Source organism: Stenella coeruleoalba (genome assembly GCF_951394435.1).
Source record: "Stenella coeruleoalba genome assembly, chromosome: 13".
NCBI lineage: Eukaryota > Metazoa > Chordata > Mammalia > Artiodactyla > Delphinidae > Stenella > Stenella coeruleoalba.
This window is the reverse complement of record NC_137159.1, coordinates 11,007,600-11,021,591: the sequence shown is the minus strand read 5'-3', so window position 1 is coordinate 11,021,591 and position 13,992 is coordinate 11,007,600. Positions and strand designations below refer to the sequence as shown.

At 41.7% G+C, this 13,992-nt stretch overlaps 1 protein-coding gene and 1 pseudogene across 2 annotated transcripts in view; both read right to left on the bottom strand.

Moving 5' to 3' along the window:
* The window catches only part of ACOXL (acyl-CoA oxidase like), a 355,249-nt gene continuing 341,257 nt past the window's right edge, over window positions 1-13,992 (bottom strand). Inside the window, 2 exon segments of the mRNA XM_079940041.1 lie at window positions 1-194; window positions 196-257. Coding sequence (XP_079796167.1) covers window positions 71-194; window positions 196-257 — 186 coding nt within the window. The 3' untranslated portion in view covers window positions 1-70.
* Window positions 5,872-6,430, bottom strand: LOC307196083 (large ribosomal subunit protein uL22-like; annotated as a pseudogene). The gene has a single exon. The product of its transcript is annotated as a large ribosomal subunit protein uL22-like (transcript).

Here is a 13,992-nt window from a genome sequence, read left to right as displayed (position 1 = left end):
CCCCAGCTCCAGGCATCTGAGAAGCGTTCTGACAGCTGCCGGCGGGCCACCACCCTTCCCGCCACCCCCGCTATAAGTTGGCTCCCAGCTTGGGCCGCGGAGACCGCGCTCCTTCCCGGGCCAGGGGATGCTGCGGTGCTGGGTAGAAGGCCCAGGAGGCCATCGGGTTGGCGATTCCAGCGATTGGTGCGTGGAATATTAAAGGCGGAGATCACCCTCAGGGCATCATCCTTCCGTGAGTTGCACAAATAGAGCAACTGCAAAACACGACACAAAGGGACGGGTCAGATGTGCTCACTCGTAGCGATTTGATGCCAGCGGCTTGACGCCCACCCCCGAAGCCCCGGCACACCGAGCAGCCGCTGACACTAGTTTCCCTTCCGATTTCCTGGGACCCAGGAGGGTAGAGGCTGTTGGTCACCGTCACAAGCCTTCTTCATCTTAGAAATTCCTAACTCTGACACTTAGTCTGGCAGAAGCCCGCTTATTCCGTGAAGGGGTAGGGGTGGGCTCCAAGTTAGCTGGCAGCCGGAGACCAAAATCAGACGATTTATCAACTTGCCCCTTTCCAGCCCTTCTCTCTCCACCCCTTCGCTCCCCTCCGATCCCCTTCCCCCGACCTCTCCTCCAGTTCTTTCCCTTTTCCTCCATTCCACCTCTGGAGTGCCTGGGGTGCCACCCTCTGGCGTACAGAGGCAACTGAACGGGAAGAGCATCAGAACAGGTGAACCAGAGGAGACCTGCCCCAGTTCTCTCGGGACTAGCACCTCCCACCCATGGCTGGCAGCAGGCCATGGTTCCTGAAACACCAGCACAGCGGGCCTGGGGGACCAAGACCAGGCACTGGCACCCTTGTGTGCCTTCCACCTGGCTGCTGTGGGAAATCTACCTGTGGGAAATTAGCACAAAAGAACCCCATTGACACCCTCCATGTTCTGACAACCTCTGGAAGGCACGGATAAGTCTTCCTTGCAGAAGGGAGAGGGAAATGAAGGCCAGTGATTTTGCAGGAGCTGCATTGAGTGTGCTTTTATTTCATTTTCCATGGTTTAGGTGCCAGGAGAAAGGAAAAAAAAAAAAGCTCTCAAAAATAATAGATTGTTTTCCTAAACCTTGACAAGGGCGAGACAGAAGAACTGCTTTCCTTTCCACTTAGCAGCTACGCACTTTACTCCTCCATTTTTCAAGTTTTCAGCCAGCTGTAAATTTCTTCCGCTCACCAAATTACAGTTAGCCCCCAGGTTTTTATGGTTTGTGTTTATGGTTTTAAGTACATCGCTTAACACCAGCCCCACCTTTGCCCTCATGGTGGTGTCCATCGCTGAGCTGCACTAATGCTGTTAAGACTACACGTCTTTGCAGCAGTCCAAAACGCCATGTCAGGTGTTCAGAGACAATGAGAGTAGGGCCCCCAAAAGAGGGGTGGGGGAAGAGCATGAATTTTAATAGTTCAACAATCCATCTTCCCTTACAGTGTGCTCTATTACGTCAGTAATTTCTAATGAAAACCTTCATTCTTTACACGCTGTGGTTAAGCATCATCAAATCAGTACTGAAAAGACTTTGATCATATTTGCAAGATGTACTATGATGAACTTTCACTGACCAAGATTTCAAAGTTTGTAATTAATACTCCTGACAAATCCCTGACTAATCTGTCAACTCTCAATGTCTCAACCCACACAGTTCAAAACCATGAGATGGTGTACAAATCCCTACACTTTCCACGTATTGTAATATCATTATTCAAGACAATTTTTCCTTTCGTCAGCATTATGAAACTCAACCAGTTTTGTCTTCTATTCCGCAACAGGGGAAATTCAATTTTTCGAATGAGCCCTGTGTGGAAGGGAATATGGGTTTGGTCCGTCTGATGCCGAACACGGAATAAGGGTCCAGAGGTAGAAATTACAGGAGGCAGGTTTCTATTCGATATTTTTACACCTTTAGGAGTGAGAATAAAGTAGGTTTTTTATGAAAAAGGAATCCAATGGCTGGTGAAAAGGAGTGTTTCCTTGCATGTAAGTGTTCAGGGACCAAACCCTCCAAAGACATTCATAAAGGGGAATACTGGATTGACTGAGAAGACTGTTGATTGCTAAGATTCTTTCTAAACCTGAATTTCTGGGCCTGTGTGAAAGAGCCCTCCTTCTTGCTTTCTCCGTGTGTCACAGACTGCAACATGAACCCAGAAGGATTAGTGTCCAGATGGAAGGATCAGGCATCATTCCTATTATAACGCGTTTGACTCTGATCCCAGGTTGCCTCCCACCTCTGCCTGTGGGGACGATAATAATAATGATCATTCTTCTACTTACAAAGTATGTACTGTCGTCCACCCTGTGTTAGGGGTTTGCTGGGCACTGGAGTTAGAGGCGCGCACTGCAGAGACAGGCCTCCTACCTCGTGGCGCTATCAAGCAGTTTTAGAGACTTTTTACAAATACGATCTTCATACCAAGTAAACTTAGGTAGCTACTGTAGCATTGGTTAGTACTCAATTCCAGCATTTTCTTATTACCAGAGAGCCCTTTAGGACTTAGCCAAGTACTATACAGATTTAGTTTTATTACCAAACATATACTTCCATACTGTAAACATAAAAATGGTACGTACTGGAGCCACCTTCCCTCACCCCATCCTGCCAGCATGTGAGCCAACCGTGCTGGAAAGAGCACCCCGAGCCCACCCATCTCTTTACAAAGAATACTCACCAGTTTTTGAAAAAACATCCATGGAGAAGCGCCCTTTAAAAATAAGGGAATATGAACAAGTTACAAATTCTTGCAGAAAATTTTTAAAAGGACAGCCCCAAAGCAAGGGAAGTATTGGTCTAAAAATAGGAACATAAGATCCATTGGAGGTATCCGTGAGCAGGATTGGAGAACGTCTACTTTAAAGAAACAGGAAACAGCCCAAGAGGGAGGGACAGTATGTGGATATGTGAATATGTGGATTTGGGGGGAGGGATTTATAACATCGGTTTTGCTTTCCATCCCCACCTGGTTGCAGTAGATTAGTTTCTTCTTCCTCTTGTTGACTCTCCCTGCATTTTCCTTCTTCCAGTTGGGAGCGCAGGATGGCCTAGGATGGGCAGTGACTAAGCTTTACAGCCCTCTAAACAAACTCTATTTTTCCATGGTGTTGGTGTTCATTATACAACAGATGCCCAAGGTACCCGGTGTGCTTACAACACCCCAGCTATTCCTAAGACTCTGTGCAGAAGGTTTTCCTGCCTCTTCCCATATCCCCACATCTCTGTTCCCAGCACCAGATGACCTTATGCTGTTCTCTGTTTGTGTAAAGTCCCTTACCCCAAGTTGAAATGTCCCTTAATTAGCCCCTTTCTTGCCTGGGCACCGTGATAAGAGTCTTTTTCTCCACCCCTTGAATCTGGGCTGCCTTGTGACTTGACCAATAGCATGTGCAGAAAGTGACACTGTGTGAGTTTCAGAGCTCAGGCCTCAAGAAGCCTTGCAACTCCTGCTGTTGCTCCCCTGGGACCCTGAGACCCCTTGCTGTGCAGAAGCCCAGTCTGTTGGAGGATGAGAGGCTATGTGGAGATGGACCGAGGTGCCTTGGCCAAGAGCCAGACCCACTGCTAGATACATGAGTGAGGCCCTCAGGCCTGTTAAACTCAGATGACTGCAGTGACCCTACCTAAGACTAGCGGAAGAACTATACCAGAACCCAGGTTGCCTACTCACAGAATTGCAAGAAATAAACAAGTGTTATTTCATGACACTAAGTTTTGGGGTTGTATGTTACACAGCAATAGGTAACTGAAACAAAAAAAATTGTAATTCAAATTACCATCCACGGGGGTTACCTTCAGCTGTACTTCTACCTTCTTACCTTAGTTATCTGAGGACAGTGCTGTAATTGTACCATGAAAGCAGTTGACAGGTGTAGCTGACCAATAGGCTTAATGGAAAAGAGAGAATGTCAGTCCTGAAAGAATAGCTTATAAAGCCAGATGAGTGTCCAGTTAGTGGGTATCTGGGAGAGAATATGAATAGCGGGCTGGAGCTCTCACTGCAGGCCACCACCCAGCCCACTTCCCTAGTGCAGTTTAGAAGGCAAATCACCAGGACTTGCCTTATAACCATCCTCCACTCCTTCAGCATCTCTGTGAGGGGCTCTAGCCTCCACCGTAAATCCTCGGTACAAGCAAAGTGTCAAGGATGGGGGAAAAAAGACAGAAAATATTTGCAACTAGGGATCCCAAGTCTTGTAAATGCTTAAGTTCTCCTGTGCCATTAGTAGTGGGAAACAGATGGGGTCTGGTCAGGCCCAGCCAGAGGCACCCTGTGTGATGGACGGGTGCCTCTTTATCACCTCACTTCACCAGGACTGCAGTGTTTCCTGACTCGCAGAGATGCCTTAAACAAGGATGGCCAGCAGGCGTTCATCTCCAAGGCCTGGAGTCTGTCTACACTAGAGTGCGGGTGACAGGATGGAATGAGGTACTTATGTGAAGCCCACAGTGTAAGATGCAAAAGGCAGCAAAGCAGAAAGTTATCAACTCTTTATCCCCCAAATACCATTATCAAGGCCTCTAAAAGCTTCCAAAAAACTCATATCCAGGGAAGTTTCAATGTGAATCTATCCATTTACACATAAACTCGGGGGGCTGAGTTGACAGGATGTGAAATCAGGCATGGGTACGTGGATGCATGACTTGCCATTCTGTCTGGTTGGATTTCTCTTTATTCTGTGATGCCTAAATTTTCTCATTTAAAACAGCTGTACAGAGCATCCTCCTTAAAGACGAAGGTATCCATCAACACGTATGCTTTTCAACAACTGAGTCGGTGGACTCCACTTGGGTGAGGATGGGCAGCGTGAAAGTGACGAGCTGGGGAATAGGTACAGAGACACCTTATCTTATGATTCGACCCCTTTAAGATGTCTGAAACCTTTCATAACAATGGGTGCACGCGCATGTGTGTGAAACAATGTCAGAATGTACTTCTTCATTTCAGTGAACAACCTTCTCCAAATAGTTGTTGAAAATGTTAAATGAAATGGGTATCAGGTATCAGCGCACATCCCTCGGGCACACCTCAAACATTTCTCATCAAGAGGAAGGTCGATTCATCTTTGTGGTCTGTCTTCATCAGCCATGGAAAAGTCATCCAGAGTTTCTCCGCTCTATTTATTTTTATCCTGGAATCTGGTTCGAGAACCCTCTCCGCTCTTTTCCGTAGCCCCTTTATTCAGACCTTCATTACGTTCTCTAGATTCTTGCTGTGCAAGGTTACCTTCCTCGAGTATTTTTTTGATCTGATCATTCTGCTTCCCGAAAGCCTGGAATCACGTCCACCTGCTTCTCAGGTTAAGGTAAAATGACCGATTGTGAACTTGAGTCCTTTAGCAGCACTCGATGTTTTGAGTTCCCATAACCAGTTTCCTCATCCACCATCCAAGCACAATCTGCACTTTCTACCTGGGGCCAAGGAAACTTATCTTGCCTTTCACACGACACTCTTCACTATCGGGGTCTGGACCACATTTCCATTCTCCCTCACTTGCCACACTGCAACTGAACCAGGTCTCTTCTGTACTTGGTTACAGATTTACTGCCTTTGTAAAGCCATCCTAAAATAGTTGCTGTGTTAGTCGAAAGAACCTGGACAGGTCATTTCATTTCGCCAAGCCTCAGTTTCTGCATCTGTAGAAAGAGAATATTATCTCTCTCTTAGGGTTTTGTAAGGATTAAGTAATAAATATGTAATAATATATTTATATTACATAATAATAAAAGCATTTAGCATTACTGGCCTCGTCACATAGTAGGTACTCGCTAGATACTGATTCCCTCCATTTGCTTTCTTTTTTTACTTTTATTTGCATTTATTTTTTGCGGCATTTATTCCCGGGCCATAAGTTTTTGTTTCTTCAGTTTCTTCTAGGATATCTTTTTCTCCTGGGCAACCTCCTCTTCTGGTTTAGGAACAATCTGTTCTTTTTCAGTAAAGATCATCTCAATGCAGCAGGGACAGCACATGTATGGGTTGATCTGGCCATGAGCTCTGTAATTCCTGCGCCGCATCTTGGGGGCTTTGTTCACCTGGATGTGACCAGAAAATCTACATCGAAGCCCTTAAGTTCAGCATTACTCTCTGCATTTTTGAGCATGTGTAGTAAAAATTCAGCACTGTTTCTGGGCCACCGACCCTGTGTCCAGCCCCACTGTCTGGCCTGGGCACACCTACCAGCTCCACCATTGTAGCGACGGAATGGCACACACTGCTTCTTTAAAGTGACGTCCTTCAGATATTTGGTGGCTTTTCAGATATGCCTAAGGGCTTGGGCTGTTTCACGAGTGTTCTTAAAGTGAACACGAAGATTTGAACCTCTTGACTTGCATGACTTTGTGGGGTTTTCTAGGTCAAGTGAATAGCGAACCATTTTTAGAGGTCACCTCAGGCCGCTTACCCGAAAAGCCCTCCATTTGCTTTTCTGTCACTTTTATTTTCCCTGAATGCTTAATTCTTATCTGTATATCTATGTATGACTATTATATATATATATAATTTTTTTCAGTTCAAAAATTTCCATTCTTTACAGTTTCAATTTCTTTGCTGAGACTTTCTATTTTTTATTTGTTTCAAGTGTATTCATCATTGCTGGTCGAAGCATTTTTATGACAGCTGCTTTAAAATTGTCAAATAATTCCAACATCTCTATCACCTCTTGGTATATATTGATTGTCCTTTTTCATTCAGTTTGAGATCTTCCTTGTTCTTGGTCTGATGACTGTTTTTCAACTGAAACTTGGACATTTGGCGTATTATGTTTTGAGACTCCAGTTCTTATTTAAATCTCTGGTTGTAATTGGCCTCCTCTGACAGTGCTTTGACTGTGTCAGGCAGCAAAAGGATATATCTTTCTGGGTGCTATTAATAAAATCTCTTCCAAAACTCACTCTTGGGTCAGTAACAGAATGTCAGGGCACAGGAGAAGAACACAGCTGCTCTTGGCAGGTGACATGGCACTGTTCAGGCTTTTGCTCGACTTGCCAAGGGAGAACGATGGCCGAGTGGCTGCCCCCTGCACTCTGAGACCCCTTCTGGCTTTGGCTGCCTGGAACAGTGCAGCCAGGACCAGGGGAAGTTCCACCCATCACTTACAGAATGGCCTCCCATGCCTACGCTGACCTCGAGGAAAGGACAACCTGCCTTACAAAAGGGTAGTAAACCCATTGGAAACATTGATTTTACTTTAAAATTTTATTTTTTATTTTTTTGGAAAAACATTGATTTTAAAGAGTGATAGTTTGGAGCATATCTTTCAGGAGGTCTGGGCTGGTTAGAAATAAAAGAATAATACCTGTCCTTATATGTCCCATTACCACATAGATGCTACTCAGATCAGGTACCTCCAATAGCAGAGCTAGATTTTACATGGTTAGCATTGCATGTGCGTGGATGATAGAGGAAAAGGTTTACATGGGCATCTGACCCCTCAGATGCCTGGGAAATCAGGGGTGATGGGTCTGCAGAGAATTCTCTCACGAAAGCACACCAGGCAGCCAAGGTGTGGAATGAGGCTCCACCACTCCCTCGTCCTGTGACCGTGGGCAAATAGCCTTCCCTGACCTGTTTCCTCATGTGTGAAATGACATCATGTGTGTGTCCTAAAGGTGATTTGCAAGAGTGTCCTTCTTGGTACCAATGACTGTAACTGGTTAAAGCACAGAAGTGGAAACTTGTAACCTTACCAAACCAAACCCCAGATACACTTGCTATAAGATAGCAGTTACACATACTTTTCAAAAGGAATCTCTATGCAGCCCGTCTTTACTTTCTAAGGCATTGCTAGATATTGGGGGGCTATGCACGTAATTTTCTGCCCCTTCTTCTTCAACTGACTTATTTTGGATTAACTAGAAAATGAGCCAGAAACTTTCAAAGAAGGGGAAGCTTAAAACAATTAATCGACAAATATTTTTTAATCTAAAAGATGAGATGAGGGAATAAGTTGAAGTGATTGGTGAAGTGAGGTTTCCATGTTGCTTGTGCCTATCATTTACGGCCTTCACTGCCGCTGTGACATATAAGTGAGATTCTGCCAGGTGCCTCTGGCCACCTCTACCTGCCTTTAGCCTCTGCTGCTATCCCATGCTTGTGTTGTTCAATCCTAGTCCCCAGTGGACATGTCGTAGATTGGTACCCCCCAGCCTTTGCCAAGGGGTCACCTCTTCCGCGTAGTGTCCACGCTTTCCACACCCCTTCCCAGGTGGCTGAACACGTAAAGGTACAGAGGGAGCCACTCGGCTGCCTTGATGCGGCAGCATGCCTGCATCTCCAGCATCTTTATAACAACATCGTGCAGCTATGGGACCCCAGTGTTCTGTGCTCTGCTCCCTGAGATGGCCATTTACTGGATATCTACTGTGTGCCAGGTTACAGACGAGGTCTTTGTATTAACTGCCTCCTTCAGTCCTCATAACAAGTCTGTCAGCTACCAGCCCATTTTACAGATGAGGAAACCAAGGCTTAAAGAGTTTAGGATTTTGCTCCAAGTCACATACCTCATAACTGGAACAACTAGGGTTTTCATCCAGAGCTTTCTGCTTCCACAGCTTCCATTCTGCCTCCATCTTTCCCCCAGTGCCTCACTGTTCCCAGTCTCTGGAGGGTACAGGGTGTTGCCCTGAGGAAATGCCTCCACCGCTGCAGCAAACGTATGACCTGTGCTATTCTCCCTAAGTCAGAATCAATACTCCACACGTGTCCAACGTGGAAAGCATGGATCTGACCAGCCGCAGGTTCCCCAAGAGGACTTAGGACAGTAATGGGTGGTGCAAGAGGGCTCTCAGATGTTGCCTCTGAAGGAAGGTACTGAGGACACTGGCTTCAGAGTCAGTCACCATGACGTGAAAGGGCCAGTCTGATGCTCTTCCCAAGAAGGACAAGCCTTCAACTCTCCAGAAAACAAGCCAATGAGGCTCAGATACAAGGGTCTTCAAGAAACAACAGATTCTCTACCTGTGGACAGAGGGCCACGTGCTCTGTGGATTCTCCTCTTACACAGGCCTTCCTGCCTCTTCTGGTCCACACCTTAAGTCACCAAACACAAGTCAAATCCCTTCAAAGAGCAACAGGCTGACTGTCAAATAGTGAAAATCGCCTCAATCAAGTAATTACCCTGCAGCTGGTACCACGTGTTGCGAAGATTTCCAACTTCTCTCCCGTCCATTCACCTCTCTTGCAGAATTGCCTGCCTCTGTAGACAAACATTCTCTAAAGGGTCAGAATGGTAGGTCTGTAACAGCTAATCTGCCACCTTAGCCCCAAATGCCAGGCTAGTGGTCAACATAAAGGAAAACATACCCGAAACCTTTACATGGGGCAGAACCGCACACTGTGTGCTGTGCTTCCAGCCCTGTCAATTTACCCAACAACCATGGGAAAGGGGAGCTCTGCTCCTGTTTCTACTGACCACTGGCCAGCTCCTCAAGGCGGGGCCAGTCCTTAGCTTCTTGGTCCCAAGAACACATACATTCTCATGGTTGCTATGGCCAAGTCTCATTAGCATGAAATGAAATTCTGTGGTTCTGTTAAATAATCAGGACTCCAGCTTAATATTTTCTCTGAATCAATATGAATTATATTTTATGCTGATTACTTCTTCATCTGATAAGAATGTTTAGCATAGTCTGAGATGTTAGAATGGAGAAATTGCATTCCTTACCAAACAAAAACAACAACAAAAATGCCTTCATTTAGCCTAACTAGAGAGTTTATTTTGAGGAGAGACAAATTTACCCTCCAAGTGTTTTTCCTATTGCAATGTTTCTCGACCAAAGAGTACATAATTCTGTTCTTTTCTAAGTATTACTGGCAAAGCCCATTTTAGTAAAGGAGTGGGACTTTCAATCCTGATGTTGTGACTTCCTTATCTCTAAAATGTCAGAACCAAGTGAGTTTGGCACAGAGTATTTATAAATATTATTATTATTGCGTGTTCTTTACTTAGTAATAAAAAACAATTTTTTTTATAACTCTGGCATTTTCTAATACAAAGTCTGCTTAATCATCATTACTTAACTCACGAACGCTGAGACAGAGGTATCAACTTTAACCACTTAATAAGAACTTCTGACATTTATTCATACTGCTACTGATTCATAAGAGGAAAAGTTTAAAAAGAAGACAAGTGCATATAGCCTTCCCTTTAGAATACAGGAAACCATATAAAAGTATTGGCAATGGAATTAAAGTAACCACAATGCCGCCCTTGGTAGCATTTTCTACAAAGGCATTTACATGAACCGAGAAAGAATATTAAATTAGGTGGTTAAAGTAAAACTTCACTACTAGCTTCACACGTTTTCATACATGAGATTATGGCATTTTAATCAGCTGATAGTTCAGCCGTATAAGTACAGACCCAAAGGAATGTGAACATACCCAAGAAGGAATAATTTTCAGTCAAACTATTTTTTTCAAGAAGCAGAAGCTACAAAAACTGCCAGAACTAAATATACAGTAAGAGTCAGTCACAAGTTATTATGGAGAAATTCTGTGTCCACGGGTCCTGGAATTTCGAATTTCATCAACCAAATGATTTCAAAAGCAATTTGGGAGGACTTCTAGTTAAGATGTAAAAAGATTCAAGAGAACTTAGCTCCCATGGTAACAACCAGAAGTTGAACCCAAAACTGAATCAAAGATTTCTGAGACCGTGTTCCAACATCCTGCCAACTCAACTGCTGACAGGACCGAAAAGGCAGTATGGGAGTGGGGATGGGGGTTGGGCTAATTAAAGCAGCCCCTGCTCAACTTGACTCTGGAACCCTAACGATCAGCCCCATACCCTAACCACCAGACAAAAGAAAAGGAAATAAACAAAAGAAAAGAAAATCTGTTACACATTGTGTCTGGAGTATAATCAAAAGGTATAAGATCTGCAAAGAAGCAGGAAAAATAACCCCAAATCTAGAGAAAGCACAATTAGTAAAATCAAACTTACAGATGACCAGTAAGTTTTAAAAACAATTATTATAAATGTATTCAAGAATTTATAAGAAAAAAATGGATATAATAGATTAAAATGGGATACTTCATGAGATAAATATGACCTCTAAAAAAGAATGAAAGGAAAATTTTAGAACTGAAAAAAGGACTGTTTAAAAATGAAATAAAATAAATGTTTTATTTAAATATTGAAAATATTGTAAAATGAAACAAACCCATTCATGGATGGGTTTAATAGCAGAATGAACATTGCAGAAAAAGGTTAGTACACTTGAAAACAGATCAGTATTATTCTAAGTGGGGCAGAGAGAAAAAAGAAAAAAAAAATGAAGGGAACATCAGTGCCCTGTGGGATTATATTAGCAACCTAACATACATGCAATTGGAATCCCAGATGTCAGAGAGAATGGGAAAATTCTAGAAGACATAATGGTTGAAATGTTTCCAACTTTGATACAAAACATCCTCTATATATTCAAGAAGTACAATGAACGCCAAATAGATAAATTTAAAAACAAATCAAAAAACCCCATACCGAGGTACACCATAGTAAAATTGCTTAAAACAAAACGTAAGAAAACATTGTAAGCTTAGTCAGAGAAAACTTAATCTCATGTATGGGAAAAATGTTAAGAATGATAGCTGAATTCTCATCAGACACAAGGAAAGAAAGAATAGGATAACAAATTAATCTAAAATTCAACATCCAGTGAAACTGTCCTTTAAAAATGAAGATGAAATTAAAAATATTAAGATGAGTAAAAACTGGGAGATTTGTTGCCATAGACTCTCACTACAAAAAAATTGCTCCCAAATTTTCTTTATTCTCAGAGGGTATTACACCAGATAAAAACTCTCATTGACAATTTTATACAAAATCTCTTTAAAAAAATAGAGGGTGAAGGAACATATTTTTCCTCTTATGAAGCCAGCATACCCTGATGCCAAAAGCTAACAAGATCATAACAAGGAACTAAAAGACAAATATTCCTTATGAACATAGATACAGTAATCCTTAACAAAATGTTTGCATGTAAAATCATCTGTATATAAAATGGACAAGCATCATGGCCAAGTGGGATTCATCCCCAAAATGCAAGATTGGTTTAAAACTAAAAAATCATGTAACTGATTACATTAATGGAATCAAGGAGAAAAATCATATGATCGATATGCAGAAACCAATTGATTCAGAAAAAGCTTTTGATAAATTACAAAATATTCAAGATAGAAACTCAAAATAGGAGTAAAAGGGAGCTTCTGCAATCTGATAAAGGACAGCTATGAAAAACTTACAGTTAATATCAAAATATAGACGTCTTTCCCCTAAAGACTGAGGAAAAAAGCAAGGATGCCTCATTTCAATATTTCCTTTCAACACTGACCTGCAGGTCTCAGCCAATGCAACAAAGCGAGAAAAATGCATTAAAAAATACAGATTGGTAAGAACGAAGTAAAATGTTTTTATCTTCAGATGATATTACTGAGTACTTAGAAAATCTCAGGGAATCTACAAACTACTTGAACTATTAAGTGATTTTAGTGAGCTTATTGTACAAGTCAATGTAGAAAAATTCATTGTGTGTGTACTAAATATGGAACATATATGTAACATACATGTAGAAAATGAAAAATTTAAATATACCATTGGCAAGATCTTTAAAACACATTTAAAATTTTTTGAAATTAATTTAATGAAATATGTTCAAGGATTCTATTACTGAAAAATACAAAATATTGTTGGAGGGAATTAAATAAAATGGAGAGATATACCATGTTCATGAATTGTTGAAATAGCAATTCTCCCCAAACTGATATGTAGATTTAATGCAATCACAATCAAAATCATATTTGCCCCTTTTATTTCCCAGGAAATTTATAAGCTAATATTTTAAGTTAAAAATTTTATTTCACCAAATTTTAAAACTTCATCTTCTCAAAAGATACTGTTAAGAAAATGAATAAATAGGCTACAGACTGGGAAAAATCCAAGTACCTGTATTTAGAATGTATGACAAACCCTTACAACTTGGTGTTTTTAAAAACAATAACAACAGCACACAGTTTAAAATGGGCAAAAGATTTAAACAGACACTTGACAAAAGACACATGAAAAACAAGGAAGCACTCAAAAGGGTGCCCCAAACCATTAAATATCAGGAAAATGAAAATGAATACACAATGAGATATTACTACGTACCCACTGGAATACCTAAATTAAAAAGGTTGACGACATCAAAATGTCAGTGAGGGTGTGGAACAACAGAACTCTTATACACTGCTAGTAAAGTTGTAAATGGTATAACAACTTTTGGAGAACTGTTTACAGTAGTTTTTTAGACAGTTAAATAAATGCCTACTATAACATCCATTAATACCACTTTTAAGTATTTCCAAAAGAAATGAAAACATATGTGCAAAAAAAATGATCCTGACAATCTTATTCATAATAACACCAAATCCATAACATCCTAAATGTCCATCAACAATAGAATAAACATTTTTTTAAACACAATCAAACTCATTTAATACAGAAAAAAAATTAAAAGATCTTAAATCTTCAGTAATTTTTTCTTCCCGCAGGTGTGTACAGACAGGACATTGTACCTTGATAACTGTGGAATGATGCAGTTGAGGTCAGCTGGAGGTAACAAGGCCAATTTCTGAAGTCAGCCTGCAAGAAATGGACTCATAGCAGAGTCCTAGAGAAATCAGCATTTGAGAGGGAGAGGGAGTTGGGAGAGTTTGGCAGAGATATATACAATGAACTATTACTCAGAAAAAAAAAGGAAGGAATGAACTACTCAACATCTCATAAACATCATGCTGAGCAGAAGATCCAGTCTATCTACTTCCATTCCTATGAAACTCCAGAGCAAACAAACTGAGCAGTGGTGACAAAGACAGAACCTTGGGAGTGAAGGGAAGGTATTAATAGAAAAAGGGCTGAGAGGAATTTCTTAGATGATGGATGGCATGTGCACTATGCAATCTACCATTTCATC